Source organism: Agrilus planipennis, unplaced genomic scaffold (genome assembly GCF_000699045.2).
Source record: "Agrilus planipennis isolate EAB-ADULT unplaced genomic scaffold, Apla_2.0 scaffold28, whole genome shotgun sequence".
NCBI lineage: Eukaryota > Metazoa > Arthropoda > Insecta > Coleoptera > Buprestidae > Agrilus > Agrilus planipennis.
In genome coordinates, this window is record NW_020438897.1 from 36,694 (window position 1) to 58,937 (window position 22,244).

A 22,244-nucleotide genomic window follows, 5' to 3' on the forward strand; every position below is an offset into this window, starting at 1 on the left:
AGATCGAAGACACGATCAAAATCATTAAAAACAATACAAATGTAGGGATAAGATTAGTATGCTTAGACTTACAGATGATATAGCAGTATTAGCATATAGCAAGGAGGACTTACAGATAGCACTTTTTTCAGGTTCCGTCCGGGTACAGGATAATGGCGCCGAAAAAAAGAAGTACAGCAATAATAATTTAATAAGTATACTTAACAAAAAATCTGGCTAATGAAAATTGATAATTATGATTCTATTTGAATAGGTCGTTTGTCCTAATTCATATATATTATTTATCGATTACTATGCTAAAGTTTTTGTTGATATATCAGGTTTTAATTATCGATAAATTATTAATATTATTGTCACCTTGCAGACCTTCATTGTTTATAAACATTAAACATCTCGTTGAAAATCCGCCACGAATTAAAATTTCGTTGGTTTAGTGTTCAAATGACTTTTGTGGTTTGGGACGTTGGTAAGGGTAAGCTCGCCAGAACGAAGACATGAACCATTAATCGTAGTGGTGCCGGGTTACCAGATCAAACTGGTATTTATTAGTTAATACAATTTTATAAAAATCGAAATAGAGTGCGCTCATTTGCGATATGTATCATTTTGAAGAACAATCGACCTCCAAGCAAGCTGGATGAAAATCATGATTTTTTAAAAAGTCAATTTTGTATTCTGGCCTTCGGCTTAGGAAGCAATTTACACTCGCGAAAGAGTCCCTTACTTTTTTGCCTTGGTGCGTAATATAACATTATTTTAGAATATCTTCTCAGAAAATAATTTGAACTGATTAAAAATATTGCGCAGTTCTCAGAAACAGCAGTCCCTATTATACTTCGTGCACTTACACATATTTTATGGGCACTTTGTGCACACATAATTGTTAGTGCACTAAACGTCTAAATAAATTATCATTTTCTTGACAAAGCAAAGCCTAAGCAAAACTCTCATTAAATTCACGTACGGCGTAATAAATGGCATGAGTTCGAAAATAAACCAAGAAATTCCCATGAGCAAGTGGCTGCCAATATATGAGAATATACATATGGCATTTCATTATACAAACGTGTATAAATTTATAGATTCACAACTAGCGCACACATTTAATGTTTCATAAAATATAATTTTTAAAATTTAAACGAAAACAAACAGAGTTTATGCCACAGAATTACTATTTCACCACGCTTTTTAGTGTCTTATTCCTCAGGTGGAAGAAGAAAAAAAAAATGTAGATTGAAATATACAAAATACACATATTCATGACAAAGAATCAATCTAGACACTTAGAGAAACAACATTTTGTGTTCCTAATACTTCATTGCATTTCTTTAATAGTTAAATATATGGGGACATTCTAGCAAATAGAGTAGGTAAAAGGATAATTAAGAAGGTCCTTTCTCTTGCGATCTAACTGCGAACTGGACCCAAGCTTCGGGCAGTCTGAAATCACTAATGCTCATCGGGCACAAACAGCAACAAATAAACTTGATTATTGAATTAAAATTCGTCTTAAATTTTTGGTAGGGTGCATTCTTAAACATCACCGAGTGCAACGGAACTTAGAACAATTGTCTTTTCCACCAAGTATTTGGGCAGATTGTACTTAACAAGCACATGCGAATCTTTTCATTCTGAATTTAATCAAAACTAATTTTACACATTCTAACATCAGTGTGTGTATACGAGGGCGGTTCAATAAGTACCCGTGTTTGAAGACACAGGATGTTCCTGAGGGAAATTGGTGTTGTCATCGTGTGCTGCCATCTATCAAACCACGTCAAAACGAATTTCAGACTGATTGATAGGTTAGTTTGGATTTGGCAGCCATTCCACTCAGACGTGCTTCGTTATTTTTGCTAAGATGGAAAAAGAGCAGTATCGTTCGGTAACTCGCTTTTTGTCTGGATGGGAAAAAATGCGAGGAAATGAAAACAAAGTTGGATACTGTTTATGGAGGCATTTCGCCATCTACGACCACAGTTAGATATTGCTTCAACGAATTTAAACGTGGGCAAAGATCCGTTTTTGATAGGAGCGACCAGGAAGCCTGGCAAACGTTGTTCCCGAGGATTTTTTAGGAAAAGGAAGAACTATCACTGGACAATACTACAGTGAGTTATTGGACCGCTTCGACAAAAAATTGAAGGAGACACGGACGCATTTCACGAAAAAGACGGTGCGTTTTCAACACGATAACGCACCGGCACATTCATCAGGAGTTGTTGCCGCCAAAATGCATGAATTACACGTTATGAATGTGCTGTCGCACACCCCGTATTCACTCGATTTGACTCCCTGCGACTTCATCTTGTTCCCTACCATGAAGAAATGACTAAATCTTATTTTTGGAGGGGTAAAAGAAATGGCAGGGTCGTTGGGAGAAGTGTATCTTTCTAAAAGGGGACCATGTTGAAAAATAAAAAACAAATTAAATTAAAATAACACGGGTACTTATTGAACCGCCCTCGTAGAATCTTTAAAAAATAGCCAAATAGATTCGTACATTCTGACAAATTATGTCAAAAAATAAATTTAGACAAATTAAAAAATCCGCGCTAATAACAAACAACAGTTTATGCAAATTTCAATGTACCCTTTCTGCGATTTGGCCCGCGGTTAGGTCATTCATTAGGGCTTGTCAGGGAAGCTAAAAACGCTCGTTAAAAACCGAATTATATGTATGTATTTAGTTTCAAAATTCAAAAACCAACAAAATGTTTTAATGACTATAGTGTGAGACGTCTGTATACATAACATTAGCATAAATTGCAACAAAATGCAAAATCAAGACAGAAAGTCATGCTTTCGATGTTTATTTCATATTTCAGATTCAGACGCATTCCGATGACGATATTTCACATTGATTCCAAACAAAAATATGCATCGAGGTCTTCTCGGTTTTGAATAATATGTTGACTTGGTGATAACGGTTATTGACCGCAACCTCCTCACTGACAACATGTACTTACGAGGTCGCATAATAATATAACAGGACGAACACATACAGTATGGTTAAAAATAATTTAGCGCCTGCAAGTGAATATAAGGAAGAAGAATTATTTGTATATAAAAATATTAATAATATTATTGACGAGGTTGGCGTTCAAAAATGTTAAAATAAATGTTTTTTTTTTTTAAATAATGATTGATGAAGTTTACATGACATTGATCGCCATCAAATTTATATCTATTCATTTTTATATATAGAAAATTATCAATTTTTAAGGAAACCACTCAAATCTGGTGACAGATAATAATTACATACATACATACAGTGAAAGGTTCTTATTCACGGTTTCCTTATTCTCTTTTTAATTATTCGCGGGTGAAAAAATTGCACCCTAGTTCCTGTATCCCATTTATTAAGGGGTTGATTGCAATAGACCGCTCGTGCCTAGTGTGAATTTTTCCGAAAACATGGGTTCTATTCTAAACATTCTGATTTAACGCTGCGAGATAAATATGTGATTTTCTGTATGGTAACGAATAAAGGTTCACACGAACTCGGTACGTTTTTTATTTTCAGTAATATGGTCATTAAAAGCTTTTACAAGTGCTTAATGTTGATGCTTTTTGTAGGACACGTATTTTCAAAAGAAATTAAAAAAATAAAAAATAACCTTCGGCATGCTTTAGAACAAAGATTTATCTATCTTACTAAAAAATTTCAAACGTCTATTCCAAACATTAAATTCATGATATCTAGAGCCGATAAGCTTGTTTTTACTCTACGGCACATGTACTGCTGAATCCCCTCAATGTATCTGCATCTTTTGAGTATGTACTGTTGGTACGTGCCGAGGCAGTTTTTATAAAAGATGTAACCGAGTGGACTAATTCAAAATTCAAAACAAGAAAAAATCACTGAATTTTTTAAACCACCCTTGTCTAAAGCTGATTATAACGATTAATTTTAATTGCGAATTTCTCAATAAGTTGATTTTATTTTGATACATATTGGTTTTATTTTGGAACCTTAGAACGTATCCCCTATGATTCCATGTAAATTACCATTCCATATCCACGGTTTCTGTATTCNTTACCCTTGTCTAAAGCTGATTATAACGATTAATTTTAATTGCGAATTTCTCAATAAGTTGATTTTATTTTGATACATATTGGTTTTATTTTGGAACCTTAGAACGTATCCCCTATGATTCCATGTAAATTACCATTCCATATCCACGGTTTCTGTATTCACGGTATATTTATGGAACGTATACCCCGCGAATAAAGAGCTTTTACTGTACTTCTAAAAAGATTTAAGGCAAAAATAAAATTTAGAGAACATTTATTTCGACTTGTCAAGTTATATGCATCAAATTGCCCCTCGGTATAATAATGCCCTTCAGCGAACCCATCGACCAATGTCCTGATCTTTCTCCGTCTTCTGCACTATTCTGGCCTAACATCATCAATCGTATTGCATTCTACCGTTATAATCCACACGCCTAAGGCATTAATGCATACTTCTTCTCAGCCATATAAAATAGGTACAATAGTTTGCTTCGCTGCGCTGATCTGAACGTTGTATAATGGATGCACGAGAATCCGAAGAGGAAAAAGAATAAAAACGCTCCAGGTGGATTCATTTCTTGTTCTTTTACCGATGGTCAACGGCAGATCTGGCGAAACACGACACACGACCAATCGTAATAGTAATAAAGACACACTCTTGCAAGTGGTAATCGAAGCGCCTCTCGAAAGTCCCGTTGCATCTTTTCATGTTACCGGACGATCTTTTCATATTACCGGACGAGAAAAAGGACAAAACATGTAATTTATAGATCATGCATGGTAAACGTACTTATTTAGGTGCGTTAATTAGTAAAGTGCTTTAAATATTTCGAAATCCAATTGGACATGTATATGTACTTATTACTTTTACAGAAGTTACAGAGCATTGCCAGACCATCAAGGCTAAGGCAGGGTATTAAGGATGTTTGGGAGGTAAAATCAGAGACAAGAGTACATAAAATTAGAAATTCGTGACTAATTAGGTTTTGCAGCATATCATGAGGTAAATAAATACTATCTATACTAAAAAGAAAGTATACGGTTTGAGAGAAAATTTGGAATTTGACCCATCTGAAGAATCCCCTCAACGAAAAATACATTAAAAGCATATAATTTTATTTATGCTTAAAAATGTTTGGGAGGTACAATCGGTGACAAGATTACATAAAATTAGAAATTCGTGATTAATTAGGTTTTGCAGCATATCATGAGGTAAATAAATACTATCTATACACAAGAAAAAGTATACGGTTTGAGAGAAAATTTGGAATTGACCAAAAACTTTGAATAAAATAAGATATAACGAATAATATGGAAAATTTTTAACTGACTTTTGGCAGTGAATATGCCTTGATTTCAACTTCGAAACAAAAAAATATTTAGTTTCAATCTCTATTAATAATGAGCGTAAAACTTTTTAATATGTTTAAATAATAATTAAAACTTTAAAATTGCATTTATTTCAGACAATTATAAATATTATCATTATATTATCAAGTAAAAACGAGATTTTCAGCTAATTTTTCATTTTTTCCTCGATAACCATTTAGTGAATTTGATTCTTCAAAGTTCAAATTACTTGTTATAAAAGTTTGAAATTTCTGGTAGCTTTTTTTCTGTTAATAAAAATAAATTTTATCTGTTCGGTTAACGAATCTCCATAAAATGACGTGTAAAATTACAATTTTTTAAAATTTCAATAACTTTTTAATGATTTAGTGAAACGAATTGTAATTTTTACAAGAGTTTTAGAATTGAATGAGGAACGTTCTTCCAAATTTTTATTTGTCTCATAGCATTTTGACATACCTCCCAAACATCCTTAAGTAAAGGGTGCCTTTAGCTGTATAGTGTATAGTAGTCATGACAGAATCTAGGGCCCAGTAAGACTTAGCTATCGATTCCCATACCTCAGAAAACATATTGTTTTTTTTACGTAGATGTTGATAGACTGAAGCAGATACAATTTCGTACGTCCAAGCTCTGAATCACCCGATAGTAATACTTTACTGTAGAATTAATTTTAATTTGATAAACAGAAGATAGCATGAGGTCAAGCCCTTAACCCTATATGTATGCACTCTAGAAACAGACGAGAGCATAAACAATGTATACACTTTAAATCGAGAAACGATTGAAGAAGCGGATCTTAACTTAAAAATAAATAACTTTATTGATTAGCTCAGCTAACATTTACTCTTATAATATAAATAAGTTAATTTAAAAAATTAGAAGAAGTAGAAAAGCAAAGTTGCTATGGGAGTCATTATTAAGAAAATGGAGAGATTGCATCTTCTGAGACATGAAGGATTAGGGACATATTAGAAGCAGGAACAGTACTAAAGAAGGACAGAGGTCAACCTAGATTAAACTACTATTCGCAAATAGTCAGGAAGGCGGGATGTTCTTATTTTAGGGAAATACAAAGATTGACTCGAGATAGGAAATAGTAGACGAGCTTCCTGTGATGATGAATATATTATTGAAAAAAAGACATATATGTGTGCAAGCTTGCTTTTTATCAAAACGTTTCGGCACATCATCTTCGAGAACTTGCCTGTAATAAAGTCAGTTGAGTTATTGGGGAGTTCGCTCGCGGGGGAGGGAAGGGGTGTTCTTTACTTCGTGGTCACCTTATAGATTCTGCATTTTTTACAACCCGGTAACAAAGGATCGATTATAAATGAAACTGATGTCCCTTTTAACTATAAAAGTTGACCTATTTACTTGAATTAATTAATGTAAATGCAAACGCAAAGTAGTTTTATCAACTTAAAAAGTCAGTAGTTTTAAATTCACATTGAAATTAAGAAAATAAAACCACCTTAGACAACATTTCATTTATCTTCACGAGCAGGGGCGACCACTGAGGGTGACGAGCTCGGTAACCGCCAGGGGCTTCGCTCTTGCGCACTCGCGTAATTTTTCAAATAGAAAAATATTAGATACTAATAGTACTAATGCATATTTAAATTTCTGAGTCTTAAAAAAGGCCGCAAGCATCATTTCTGGATTTTTGATTCTTTCAAGTCATTAATGCACCTTGGTTTATTTATCATTATTAATGATTTGTTATCTTTGCGTTTATTAATTTATGTTAATTTCCCATAAACAATTTTGCAATTCTAAATTTATTTATTTATAACTTTGAAAAAAGTATCATCATTATTAAAATTAATTCCACAAAGACAAGGGCCTCGCAAAGATCTACCTGCCAAAAGCCCCCGTTCAAGCGACTAAACTGTATTTGGTCAATAATAAAGAAAATTATGCGTTTATTACTGCTTAGCTATGGTAACATACTTATATTCATTCATTATATATATTTGGTAAATTCTAAATTTTATCTTAAAGGTTTATAATAATTTATCTATAATCGAAATGTTTTCAATTAAACAAGCGCCAGCAACTGATAACAACTCATCGTTGTTTTAAAAAGGTCAATAACAGTATGTATTTATAGTGTAACAGCAACAAGCTAAACAACATTATAACAATCAAAACAAACAGAAAAAGTTAATAATTGAATACTTGCATGCATTTACTTTGAAATTCATGAACTTATACATGCATACGACAAGAAACGTTTAATTATATTATTTACTTATAACTCTATACATATTAACAATTTCGGTAGTTTGACCGGGATCTGTTTAACGGACCGACGAATGGAGAAATCTGTCCATTCGATTTCGTGATCTGATACAAGCAATGATGGTACACATGGAAGACTTTTATAATATGCTACGGTCATTCCTTTGTATTATGTTTCTCTAATCGCTCAAGTCATCACCGTAGAGTTATATACAATTCCTACTTAAAACAAATACATAATATTCGTGATGAAACAGATAAGATCGGAACGTATTTGTCAGATCGATAGGGAAAGAAACAGGGGATCATGATTCGTGACGTTGAAAGACTACTGCAGTCATTGTTCAGACCGCGTAAAAGAAATATTATTAGGAATGTATATTAAATAGTGTATGTATGTATGTATGTGTAAACTGCTAATTGGAATATTCAAATAACAAAGAATGTTATGTTACTCGAATAAATGCATTTTAAAATTTTTGAGGGCTGTGTTACGCTCTGTCAAAAACATTTTGAGAGTTCATTTAGTTTAGGGGTAGTTTTCAGAGAAGCAGGTGATATTTTCAGTAGACGTGGTTAAAAAATATATTCCATGCGTTTATCAAATATACAAAGCTGTCAAGGAAAATGTAATTTCTAAGTTTGATGAACTTTTTGCCTTTTCTATATTGTAAGATTCACCGAGAAATTTTGGCAAATATGCTGTGATGTTTAAAACTCTTCAAATATGTAGTTCTTTATTTGAACATCTATTAATAACACTTATTTCGAACTTGTATTAAACTCCCCTTATTGTTAGTTAATTTTCGAATAACTTAAAGAAAAGGGAAGTATTTAACTCGGCTGTGTTGTGTATAATACGCGATTACTTTGCCGATTGTGAATCGATTTCAATGATTCTTTTTTTATTGAATAGGCCACATCTCAAGACTGATCCTATTTAAATTTGAAGAATGCTGGAAAATTAAGAGGGAATTTTTGTTTTTAACTTTATAATGTAAATTTGTACAGAATAGGTAAACTACTCAAGTATATTTAAATTATAGGAATTGACGTAATTATGGAAGCTATTTGAGTGACACACACATAAATCTAACAATCGATTGCCTGACGTTCTAATAAAACTTTTCGAGTAAAAGCATATTGTAAAACTTTACTCAACATTCTCAAACTAATATTTTAAGAGTCATTCGTTAGGTTTCCCAACAACTGAATGAATGCTTTTAAGTGAAGGCAGGTAAACAATAGGGCACCTGTCGGCGAAAAGATTGGCGACAGCGTACAGAAAAACATTCGAATTTGTCTCCCAAGTTCGTAGAAAATTAGGGCCTCCACCAGTAATAAACCGGAGACTTTCGATGTTGTGGGTCTGACGATAAGCAGTTCCGCCGATCGACGTCTGGGTCTTTGGTGCGGTGTTTAACCGATAAGTGGTGCGCCTCTCGCTATCTGCTTACAAGGTAAAGCACTCAGACAGGTAGTGTCGAGGTCTAATGGAATGGTCGTCTTCGACGTCTTGCCTCGTCGGTGGCGGAGGACAAAGAGGGCAACAGGTCTGTTCCTGTTCTTTCAGCCTCTTCGGTCGTCCCGTCCTATCTTTCTTTCACGAAAACGATAATAATAATTACTATTGTTTCGTAAAGATAACAGGAGCCTTCAATAAAATTAAGCATCCTTTTTCCACGTTAAAATTATTGTGTATCGGTGGCGAAACGATAACGTTCCAAACGTTCCGATATCAACCTTTTTGGTTAATTGCTACGGAATGGAACTATTTCAGTACCATTTATTCTATGTCCCATGTGCCCAGTAACATTTGTTGTCAAGGTCGATCAAAATTTGTACGACTAACTTAAGATTATATGTGTTGCTGTGAATGATCCTAGTTGTTAATTAGTTTTATGTTCAAATTTCGCCAGATTTTCTTTATTATGTTGATATTTGATATTAATGTCCTTGTTTATTTATACAATTAGAACATAGGTTTCAGGACTTTGTAATAAAATTATATACTCATCCTTTCAAAGAAAATGCTGCTGATGATTTAGGAGTCTAAAATACTGACACATGTATTTTCACAGTAGAAATCATATTTTAAAAAGAGAAAAATTAGATTGTAGTAGATAGTAATAAAAAGATTCAAATGTGACTACTTCAGATTAACGTTATTGATTTCTCTACTACCTTTTCCCCCGAAAATTCTTGGGAATTCAATATTTTATGGAGCATTTAGAAAATATAAAATTAAATACGCTTAATAATCAGTCTTCCTCAATTAGGGATAGGAAATTTTAAACTCATCCTAGTATCTTTTCTTTACTAGAGCAACGCAGCTTTTCAAATATAATAAAGGAAAATGAAATTAACAAAAGAAAAATCAATTGGATTTATTGGATGCAATCCGAGAGGTGTTCTACCTCCTACAGGCGTTTACTCATCCTTTTTGTTTATAAAATGTGTTTTCGGGAGCATTTATTACAGTGGACACGATGTTTACCCTTTTTTACAATTTTGAAATTTTTAATTTTGCTTTTAATTTGTAGGTTAGACATTTCTCGAGTTCACGATCTTTTTTTCTCGTGTCAAGACCAAATTTTTCAGAAAATCTTCAAGAATTCTTCTCATTCGGAAAACCTACTTTATATAAATTAAATAGACAATAACTGGTACAAAGGTACGAAAAAAAGGAGTTGCTCACGGACATAGATTCCAATTACACAATATTACAAAAACTGATAAGGGCGATAAGCCAAGTACACTATACACACAGAATATAGACACGATCAGCGGTCGTAGTATTGCATACCCACATGTAGACAAATATTTATAAAAATCAAACACAAAGTACTTATAGTTTATTCACCAAAAACAAGTTGCTACTTGTTGGTGGGTCTCGTTGTTATATGACTAATCAACTCATTTCCAAGTACGAGAGGAATTTTATCAGTTAATGTTATTTGTTGTGGCTGTAGTGGCTTCCTTACAACTACAGAAATTGTCATAATGCAACCAATGTACTGTGAAATATTTATAACGTTAATATAAAATTTTGTTTAAAAAATTAACGTTTTCAAATGCAGATAATTGCTACTCATTGTGTGACTTAACAAGCTCCCTTTCTAATAAGGATATCGACATACCAAATCGAACTGAACTACCTCGGCGCGGTGTAGTAACCAAACAAAATACGTTTACGGCGAGCTGATGAGAACCAAAGAGTTGCTTCGACAGAATACTGATCACTGAGAATTTTTTGTTCTGTTTTATCGTAAACCTTTAAGAAACTTACTTAAGAGTTCTAACAATATTTCTTTAGAAAAACAATACCGTTTATTAGAAATATTTTGTGTATAAAAAACTACGATTAATTGCGTGCTTAGATTTATAAAATTGCTAGTAGGTTTTTTTAAATTACCATCGCTTCTGTGGAAGATGTTTTACCTCTTCAACCGTTTTTCATAACTTAGTAATTTAATAAAAAAACAAGTATGCTCTTAACGATCGTTTAACCGTAAATACATATGATGAGCTTTTTTAGTAATTTCGGATAAAATGTTAAGAAAGCCAGATAAACACGTTAAAAAAATTTTAATAGTGGAAAATATTTAAGTGAATTTTTACATTCATATTAAACCAGATAAATTTTGAGTTTTTGAAATTTCCAGCAATGCTGCTCGCAAAAAGTTTGATATTTGATATAACTTAAGCTTTTAGTGAAACGAAGTGTAACTACATTATAATTTATTTTGTACCTAATGTATATTTAACTACCCAATATCTCTTCGAAAATACATTAGCTGTTTTCAATCCAAATTTCCCGGAATCGACAGAAAATAGACTAGCAAAAGTTGTAGATTTTGTCTCAGAATTATTCAATATGTGGGGCTTCTCATTATCGAGACAGAAACACTATTATTTAGATCCATGTGATGCTGCGGTTTTATAATTACATAATGACATTATTGCATATTTAATTAGATAAGGACTACATTGTTGGGAATAGAAATATATTATTTGCATAAATATTTTTAAGTGCTCTTGCACTTGTGTGTACTAATTATCCTAATATCATAAAATTGTTTCCGTATGCGACAGATTTGAATTTAAAATTACCCATAATAAGCGGATATTTAAATGGGAATTTTACGATAATTAAGTAAAAACATTAGTACGTAAAATACACAAGTTATCGTTTTACCGTTTGACAGTGACAGACGTTGCATATAGTTGTTCCAGCAACAAATAAAAGGAACAACGACAACTATGCGCCTTATAATAAAACAACGCAAAAAGGAATAATATAATTGTTATTATTATTATTATTGCAATATTGGCGCCAGCGTTTTGCAAACTAGCGGAAATTCTCTGAGTAATTTATGGCAAGCATAAAAAAGTAACATTTCAAAATGCAAACTCAACAACGCTTTTTGCATAAATTATTTTGCACTTGCAAAGTTTCATCAGCGGCCAGATTATAAATTGTCCATTATGACATATAACATACACCGTTTTACTTTCTTGAAATGCCTTTTATACGTATAACATGAATAAAATCATTAAACAGTAATGACTAACCACACACAATGGCAGTACGTTTCATGGATTCTTAATTAAGCGACCTAAAACCTACCTACATATGTATATACAATACAGACAAGTGAAAATCCAACGATTTTGATGCATTTAGAAATCGATTAGCTTTTTTGATTTAACATTACGGTACTTATAATTTGCAAGTGTTTAATTTTAAATGTTCGAATGCATAGATAGATTACGGTATTTACAGTTTTTTTATTTTCAAGATCAACTTATGTCTCAACTCATAAAACTCATGTCAAGCGATTTCATAATCAATAAAGATTATATCTAACACTAATAAACGTATTACGTCTAACTCTTAAAATATAAATAAGTAGACAAACAAAATTTTTAATTATATGAATTTTTTTATAATTTTGCTAATATGGCTAAAACAATTTTCATACTAAAAAGCTGAACATGTTAGATAAAATGTTTAGCAAACAACGGTCCATTACTGATTACTAATTAAATTGATAAGTTTTGTTTTATCTCGTTTTTTCTTATCGCAAAATCTCTGTATTAATCAGCTTATCTTCCAGAGGCATTAGTCATTGGACGGGCAAACAAAAGCTTTAAAAATCAATGCATTTTAATATGGATCAAATTTACACAAAGAAGAAAGTAACTCTTTGTTGCCAAGTATATCTGATAGATAATAATGCACCTTATGATATATCTGCACTTATTTATTCGTTGCAGTCTTTACAAAAAGTGGGTGATTAATTATTTATTAGAAGTGTTTGTTTACTAACGAAGAACAATGGAACGCGGTAAGTTATCCTCAATAAAAAATGTGTAATATTAGAAATAATGTAATGTAAGTAAAACAACAATACTGACATGCAAGGGAAGAAAATGTAGTGAAAGAGCGAATATAAAGATAAGAGACAAAAAATTAGAAGTAGCCGATTTTGGGTTTCTAGAAAGTCAGGACGGAAGGAGTACACAGGGATATAAAGCAGGGTCGAGTCGTCTTCAATAAAAAGAAGTCACTTCTACGCTCGCGAACGGTTAATTTAGAAATTCGAAAAAGGTTGTTAAAGGTGTATGTTTGAAGAGCGGCACTGTACGGGTGCGAAACATGGACAGTGGGTGCGGCGGAAAAGAAAAGGTTAGAAGCGTTCGAAATGTGGTGTTACAAGCGAATGATGAGGATATTGTGGATAGAGAGGGTTAGAAAGAAGAGGTATTAGAAAGAATAGGAGAACAGAGGACTCTATGGAAGTCAATAAGAAATAGGCGAGATAGGTTGGTAGGACATTTTCTTAGGCATGAAGGTCTAGTCAGAGATATATTAGAGGCAGAAACAGGAGTTAGGAGGGGTAGAGGTAGACCTAGATTAGATTACTGTTCGCAAATAATTAAGGATGTGGGTTGTTCTAGTTCTAGGGAAATACGAAGATTAGCTCGGGATAGGAAAGAGTGGAGGTGCGTATCTAACCAGAGTTAGGACTGACGACCTTATGATGATGAATATTAGAAATAGCCGCTAAGCTATAAACAAAAGCATTTTAGAAAGCCGTCACCTGTCGGTATTAATTAAACGCGAATTTTTTGTGTCGTTGGAATTAAAGCAACAATGGATACATAACCATTTCCCGTAGAAGACAAAGGTAATTTTCCCATTTCGTTCCGGTATAAGAAACACCATAGATCTAAAATCGCCGGTCGGCGCCAAAATACGCAACGCTTGAAAAAATAAAAAGGCAACGCTCTAGAAAATAAAAAAAAAAATGACAAACGTTATTAAACAATAGACAAACATATATGTTTGTACTACATTGTCATTAAGTGACGACTGACGAAGGGAGAAAAGTAAACAGACGGTCGGTCCTAGAAACTTGCCGCTCTAGTGACTTTGCGTGTTCATCTAATTGCGGAGACTCGGGTGGATTTAATTGTACATAATGGTCTTGTGGCGCCGGCTTGTTCCGTCTGTACCCGCAAACAAACAAGGACTAAACCGTAATAACAGATACAGCTGCTTCCCTTGCGTTGCAATCTCGACTTCCGAAATGACAACGGACGTTCTTCAATAGAATATCAATTATGGAAAATGTGTATGTTTTCTACCTAAACCTATATTCTAGATAAACCCTTCTTCAGATAACAAGGATAACACGCAAAAGTAATGTTTAAAAAGGAATTTTAATGGGGTAATTGGCTTTGTGCTATCTCTGAAATTCAGATTTATTATTGGCATATATAATTATTATTTATTGGGTTGTCCATAAATTACGTATCAGAAAAATTCGTCACTTTTTAACCCCCTCCCAGCCTTCAATTAACTAACATAATTTATGAACTGCTCCTGATTACTTAGTGATGAGGATTTCGACTCGTGGTCAGAGTGCTATGGTGAACTTTTTTGATGTTCTTTCTGCCTATATGTCGAGCTGATGGAATTACTCTAGGGGCACTAGGGGCTAGTGCCCAGGGCGCCAAAATTCAGGGTCTGAGATTTTTTCGCTATTAAAAATGCTTGAAAAATTGTGTGATTTTGAAATAAAAATAACTATAATTTTATATATTTGTATAAAAAATGACTTATTTATTTAAAAAATCTGAAGAACAGTTGACCTTGCAGGCCGTTCCTCAAATTTTTTTATTATTTTCGAGCTCAAAATGGACAAATGCGTTTGCATTTGCAAGAAATTGAGCTCTAAGGGGTTATAAATCCGATAATTGTTTCAAATTACTTGTTTAATATTTGGGCAGAAATATCTTGTTTTCTAACAACAAATCAATTCATGAAAATAATTTGCATTATGCAAATTATAATTGTATAACAAAAAAATACTGCAGACGAAATTAATTGAATTACAATACATTAAAATCTACATTCTACAGGATACCGTAGGTACTGAAATTACTACTAAACTAAAACTTTGGTTGGCGAAGTTTCAAGATAGGATACCTATTAAGGTCGAGAGAAATATACATATATCATGGGCGAATGCTCTTCCTTCCTTTTTTGTATTTTAGTCTACAATTTTTGATTAATAACTAAATATAGTATTCTCTTCCCTTGTGCCTGAAACTTGTAGGCCAAAAATCTAAAAATAATTATAGTTCCGCACAAGTTTTATAAATGTTACATACAAGCAAAATATTAAACGCATATATCTCTGACATTTATAGTTCCAAAGAAAACAAATATAAAGATCATTAATTTCTTATTTATGTATATGAGCCCTGAAGATTGTGAATGAAAATATATCTGTACTATTGTTATTATAGTTTTAATACAGCGGCTTAATAAAATTTTAAATTTTCAAAAAAAATGTAAGTATTACCTATGTGCATATTTACTTGCGTGTATGTTCAGAGAAAAAACAGTCGCTTTTTTTAAACAAAACAATCGGACTTTTAACGACGTGTAACCGCAGACTAGGGAAATTGCATTTGTTGCGTTATTTTGATAATTAAATTTAAATAATGGAGTAAATTAATTATCTAGCTCAGTGCAATTTCATTGCACAAGTTGTTTCAATTAATTCTGCGGTATGTACGAACTGTAAGGTAACGCTCACGGCACACGATAATTGAATAATCACGCTGCAGTGATATGCTTAGGAAATCACACATTTTCCTATGAAAATTTCTCTTTCATTTATTTGCATATCCATATAAAAGTTGTAAAATTAATTCCAGCTACCAAGTTGAAAACTATCATGTGATGATGAAATTCGTTCACTCAGGATTTTGCTTACCGCCAACATTCAAAAAACGAAATATAATAAAAAGCTATTTATATTACTATACTTGCAACTTGTATATCTAGGATTCCAGTTCCAATTAGGTACTTAAAAAAAACAATTTACTCACTTTATAATTGCATAAAATTATTAGTTACTTAAAAACAAACAAGTTCAATAAAGAGGCATTGTGAGATTAAATACTGAAACTAATTTATCTTCTTCGTTCAAAGTAATTCCATCGTACTCATGTTCGAGCGTTTTAATTTTTTATTCGGTTTATCAATTTGAGCGCTGTTGTACAGTTCCGTACGACTAAAGCGAACATGAGAATGCTTATTACATGATTACAACTAACAGTTAAAGAAAACTAATTTTACATTACAATGAAGACTTGAATTTTTTCAAATAATTTTTTGTTATCCTGAAACAGTATTGTTTCACTACCACTGTGACTTTGTTAGATAACGACTTAATAAAGTAATTAGTATATTTTCTACTGATTCACATATTACGTAATTGTTTTACTTTCTAGCAGTTATCAGTTATATTAGTTAATTTAGAAATTTGTTGGCTAAAATTAATGAACGATAATTTTTTAACGGAATACACACTGTTTACTACATAAACAACCATGCCCTTGGTTCATATACGTATTGTTTTGTAACCTCATTAAGCTTTTATTTTATTTTTTTAATAGGTATATATATATTTTGAAAGATACACGAAAAATCGAGTCGCCTGGAACTAAACTAGAGATAGGCCGGGTACTAGGTTTGGATACTAGCAATGATACTAGTAACAATGATAACTTAATAAGTATAACAAAAAAAACCTACCGAATAAGGGAGAAGGAGAAGTATTGCTTAACGTGACGCGATATAACAAGGGAGGAAGAGAATCTACGGAAATGTGACGTTTGCAGTTCATAAATTTTATTTTAATTCTTTTCTTAAATTGACAGTTCTTAAAATTTTTCATTACGAAAGTCGTCATTCTCATTGCTACTTTTAATCACAAGAAACCGTTTATAGGGAGGGGTGTGAACTAATTAAACTAAAAACTAAAATAGGTTTCGATACTCAGGGTGTCATCCATGTCTCTAATAAATGAGAATATGACATTTCGGATGCCGGATGGTGGAATATTTGGAATACTTCGTTTAGTTTCTGTAGCGATGTGACCTTCAGTTTGACCGACGCAAAGTAGAAAAGAATAGCACTAGGCCAGAAAAGAAAGGAGACAACTCTCGGTCAAACTCTTAACCGGTGAGGAGCGTATAATCCGTACAGTACTGCAAGGAAAAATTGACCATTTTATCCACTACAATTGCATTACTCAAATGTGCTGTTATTGGTACCATTTACTACTGAAAATATCAACGAGATGGTTATTTATATTTGAAGACATATTAAAAGCTTTAACGCTTGTTTTCGACTCGCACTACTATTCATGATTGAACAAAACTTTTGGCAGGTACTGTATGAAAAAGTATGTTTAATGAACAAGAATCGAGAGTATAATCACCTTTTTTCTCCCTACCCACGATTTTGCCAGCGCGCATCAAAGACATTGGAAGGGAAATATCGCTAGAGAAAGTAAATGAAATATAACAGTGTTTCGTTTATTTTGAAATATGTCCACATCTTCTATACGGAGCAGTACATACTACCGTTCGTAGTTTCTCAACATTCCGACCGACCAAATGGCCATCAGAAGGATGAGAAGTAGAAGTGTACATGCCCCCTGTAATTTTGCGACCATGCAGCTTGGCCCAGCCACGGCTATAGCCAGCCAGCCAGCCAGCCAGGCCATATAACTGAAGCATGTCATTATTTACCTGGTGAGACAAACGGTCTCTACGGGTTGGCTCGTTGTAGAGCCCAAAAGGTCTTTTATCCGTCGGCCGCGACGTTGTCGTTAGACGCAATCATGCCAGGAGTTAATCACGCTATAATGGATGGGTATGCGTATAGTTTTCGGAAGAGGGAAACGACCCCGGTCACCGTCATATGTGTGTACGGTCGCGTTTCGTAATCACCCACCACTTTTCCGCCGCCGTTAATTCATCTCTAATTTCAGTAATTTACCAACCGAAATTAGGAAGAAGGAATTTTGTAATTGCCCTGTGTATAACACAACATCTACAGAAAGAAAATTTGAATTTAGATCGGTATCGTAATTTTATAAGCAGCAGCTTTGTTTAAACAACGAATTTACATTCGAAACGATTGGCCAACATTAGACATCGGTTTCGTGGGAACGAATGCCCAAACAAATAACGTCTTTTCAGAAATATCTAAGTATGTTTTCGATTGCCTTCTCAACTGCGAAAAATTTGTAGGTGTTAAAATCGATTTTATTGTTATCCTTACCCAAATGGTCACCAACATTTAGATAAAGTTACGGGTTTAATGTCATAACTTTTCTACAATCACATCAATAGAATCATAATCGTGACAATTAGGACATTTTTAAATGTCTGTGATGTTTAAATGTAATATTGGAGGTTTAAGTGGTGGATCCCAGAGAAGAATATGGGAGAAATTTTCCTTCCATGACTTATGGAATCCTCTAGTAAAGCCGTGTACTATTAACGCGATACATGGATTTTGATTGGTATAAGCAATAAAAACCTTTTAACTTAAAAAGCCTTAATGTCTAATATGATCTATTTATGATTCTAGAGAAACAACAGTGGAATACAAACTATATAATACATACAATTTAATCGATTGGGATTTTCTTGTATAAATATTTCTATTATCTTTTATCGCAGACCACCTACACGTATTTATTGCACTTAATTGTTAATTCAGTATGCGAAAAACATACGTACATAAGAATGCTTATTAGTATGAAATGTATAGATATAACAATGCCGCATAGAAACCATCTGTTTTGAAACTAAATTATCTTCATTTATACAAAAGTCATAACTTTAACTATAATTGAGTGCTAGGTGTAGTTCGAAAAAGTGCATCACGTAGTAGAAAACTCGGCAATAAATTAGTCGTTTGTCCGTATGCAAACTGCTTTAAAATTGTAAAACAATCAAGTAGGACATGCTTCAACTACTTAGAAGAAGAGTTTACGTGTGGGGTAGGTGACTAAATGTTATTTTGCACATTGACAAATAAAATAATAATAAAAAACGACAAAACCAATATTAATACTGTTTACCATCAGTTAGTATCAAAAAATAAGTGATTTATGATTTACGACATACATTATCAGCCAATTTTGTTAGACTTCTCGTTATGATGTAAAGCAGTAGATATGTACAAATAATTATATACTGTTAAACTGATAATGACAAACTCTACTTCGATGTGTGCATAAAAAAAATAATTTCTTGTTTATTATGTCAGGCTATGAAACAATCTTTATTAAGACAAATAACTTTAAATTAAATTTCTGAAGTATTTTTGAATTATTATTTTAATTTGTACTACTTTACATAATTATACGAACATTCTTCATATTGCAAAAATCAATTTTTCACCATAACAAATGTCAAATAAAAGTTATGAATAATGAAGAACATTTTTTTCACTGAACCACTTATCATTTTCAGTTTTCTTTCCGGTTGTGTAATCATATCTTTAACTTTAACACGACAGCAAGAAGGGAGGACCACAATATTCCAAAATACCAACTTTTGATGTATAAGTATTTGAAAGTAATTCACAAAGATACGTATCATGTTCGAAAACATTTTCCAGGATATACAATAATTTTTTGAATTTGTGCACTTTTTTAAGATACATATATACCATTTTACAATTTTTTTATTTGAAATGGTTAATAGATAATAAGGATTAATTTATAATGCAGAAAATGAAACAAAAATTGTATGTTTTGTTTTATCTACGGTCCATTTAGCTGAATCTAATTCATTGTTAATTGATTACTAATTATTTTCATTTATATTATAGGTAAGTTAAATAAATTAGGATACCAAGAAAGTAGAGATATTCATTTTTGTTTTCTATTTCATCGATTGTCAATCGTGTAATTGCTAACACCTCAACTTAGTAATTCAAGGATTAGTTAACTTAATATCAATCAAACGCTCGTCGAATTGTAAAAATACATCTATACTATTAACTAGGTACTTGATAACATATGGGAAACAGATTTATAATATGCACTTCATTCGAAGTACGTATGTTGGACTATCAGGAAGTTCATTTCTATGGGACTGTCACATTAAACGAATGCATCTCGTTAGCCATCTACAATTAATTAATGCTTCGTTTCTTGTTCCAGATTACGTACGATGTTTCTGCAATCTGCCGGTGTGCGTGTCATCGGGGTACATGTGTAAATCAGGCGGAGGCGGCTGTTTCTCCGACGTCCAAGACGGGACATCGGAGACGCGACAGGCGCCCTCCTACCAAGGACGACACGGATGTCTAGAGCTTATCACCGACAAGTGAGTTACCTTCTTATTATACGGAATTTAGTGAATGTGTGGAATATGGATTTTTAAACATTTCAATCTGAAAATGCCATCTGCTATGAAATCTGTCCTAAACTAAGTCTCAAAATTTTTGAACAAACTATTGCACCCTTCAACGCACTAAAATGGCTTATATTAGATACTTTATTATTTATTTATATGAAAAGACGGCTAAAGATATTTGTACGAATTTCCCTACACCACGTCTTATTTTTTTGAAATTTTTCTTCTTCGTTTTTTCGGTATGTTCAATACTAAAAATGGTAAAAGAGAAAATTAAATAAATTATTTCCATGGAAGATCCAATTTTCTAAAAGAAAGGTAGTCTTGTAAAAATATCGGAAATTACTTCGTTTTTGAGTTATTTAGAGCTTACAAAAACCAACACCGCAATATAATAATTTTATAAATATAACAAAAAATCTACCTGATTAAAATTGATAATTAAGATTGTGTTGGGATAGGTCCTAATCTATATTATTTATTGTAAATTATTTGTTATTTCGATATAGTTTTTGTGAATTAAAATTTCATTGGTTTTAGTATTTACAAACGACTTTTTGAAAGGGATTTAATGGGTGAGGGTGGCATTTAATGGAAAGCGTGTCTGTCTTAAAATCAAACTAATAAATTAAGACAATTATCTTATTTTCTTTTATTGTTTTACGGGGCCTGCCATCTTCTGTAATCTGTCAAACTTACAGTTTCACCCTCGGTTTTACTAAAGAATATTAGAGACAGGAGAAAAATAATTTCGAAATAATCCGAAGCGATTACCTAATTTTTCAACTAGTAGGGTCTATAATAGAGTCCGCATGTATAGTGATGAATATTATATGTAAAAGAAATTATGAGTGCTGCCAGAACAGAGCAAAGTAGTATTACGTATTTAGTATCAGCAATTTCTTATGCTAAAGTGTACGATGTTACATACCTATTTACAAACAATTCCTTTAAATTTTAATCATTGATTACTATACATCTATTAAAAACCATAATGGCCGACATCAGTGACAATGCGACAACAATTGAAAAAGAATGATGGCCGACAACAGCAACAATTAGAAAAGAATGATGGCCGACAACAGCAACAATTAAAAAAAATGATGGCCGACACTACGTCATACTTTTGTTGACAAAAATGAATTTCGACCACTCGAAGCAATGGTGCTAGCAGTTTCGAGCTGGCAGTGGCTGATAGGGGGGGAGAACTAGCACTTTTACTATATTGTCGCAAAAATGTAAACGTTTAATACGAATAAATTAATGTAAATGATGTTTTTTCCACGAAAACTTCTTTTAGACTAAATTGAAAAAGTGAATGTAAAAATCTATAGTAATTAACCCGATTTTGAGGCGACATTAAGGTGACGCAACCTTACACTCTTATCCATCTTGTTGAAATGTAATTTTGATAATAGATAAACGTTAAACGCTTTTCAAATCCTATTAGAGAAGATGAGCAGTGAAAAGATTGTAAATGACTAATTGTTGCTACATCTACAGTTACGTTTGCAAACATTTAACCTACATTTGAAAACTTGTATGTATAATCCCTAATTACTTCAAGATGAGCGCATTTATAACGTTAATCCTCGACTTTCCTTTCGGCGTACAATGTAATAATGGAAAAATAGTAAACACTTGATGATAAGAGTAGCAAAAGATTTTAATGTGCTTATTAATATCATTTAGTTTTTTGTACTTAAAAGCGCCTTGGGAGAGGTTTTCAAAAATTACTTTGGAGTTGTAGAGAAGCAAAAAAATTGATGAAAACCAGATCCGAGTGGAAGTACATTCACCAGAACGAACGCATCGAAAATGATGAACGCTATATATAATCAAGAAAGAGAACATGCGTCATTCTTCCATTAACCCCAACACTTGAC

The 22,244-nt window shown here is 32.7% G+C and overlaps 1 protein-coding gene and 1 long non-coding RNA gene across 3 annotated transcripts in view; one reads left to right on the plus strand and one right to left on the minus strand.

The window, feature by feature from the left end:
• LOC108744554 (BMP and activin membrane-bound inhibitor homolog) overlaps window positions 1-22,244 on the plus strand; it is a 53,712-nt gene that overhangs the window by 18,772 nt on the left and 12,696 nt on the right. The window contains exons 1-2 of one of the 2 annotated variants that reach the window (XM_018480389.2): window positions 12,866-12,962; window positions 20,163-20,328. In XM_018480389.2, the coding sequence (XP_018335891.1) occupies window positions 12,953-12,962; window positions 20,163-20,328 (176 nt within the window). In that variant the 5' untranslated portion in view covers window positions 12,866-12,952. Of the gene's footprint in view, window positions 1-12,865; window positions 12,963-20,162; window positions 20,329-22,244 lie in introns of those variants that run through there. The other variant, XM_018480388.2, reaches the window with a different exon arrangement.
• The window catches only part of LOC108744555, a 50,249-nt gene that overhangs the window by 14,568 nt on the left and 13,437 nt on the right, over window positions 1-22,244 (minus strand). The gene's annotated exons all lie outside the window — the stretch shown is intronic.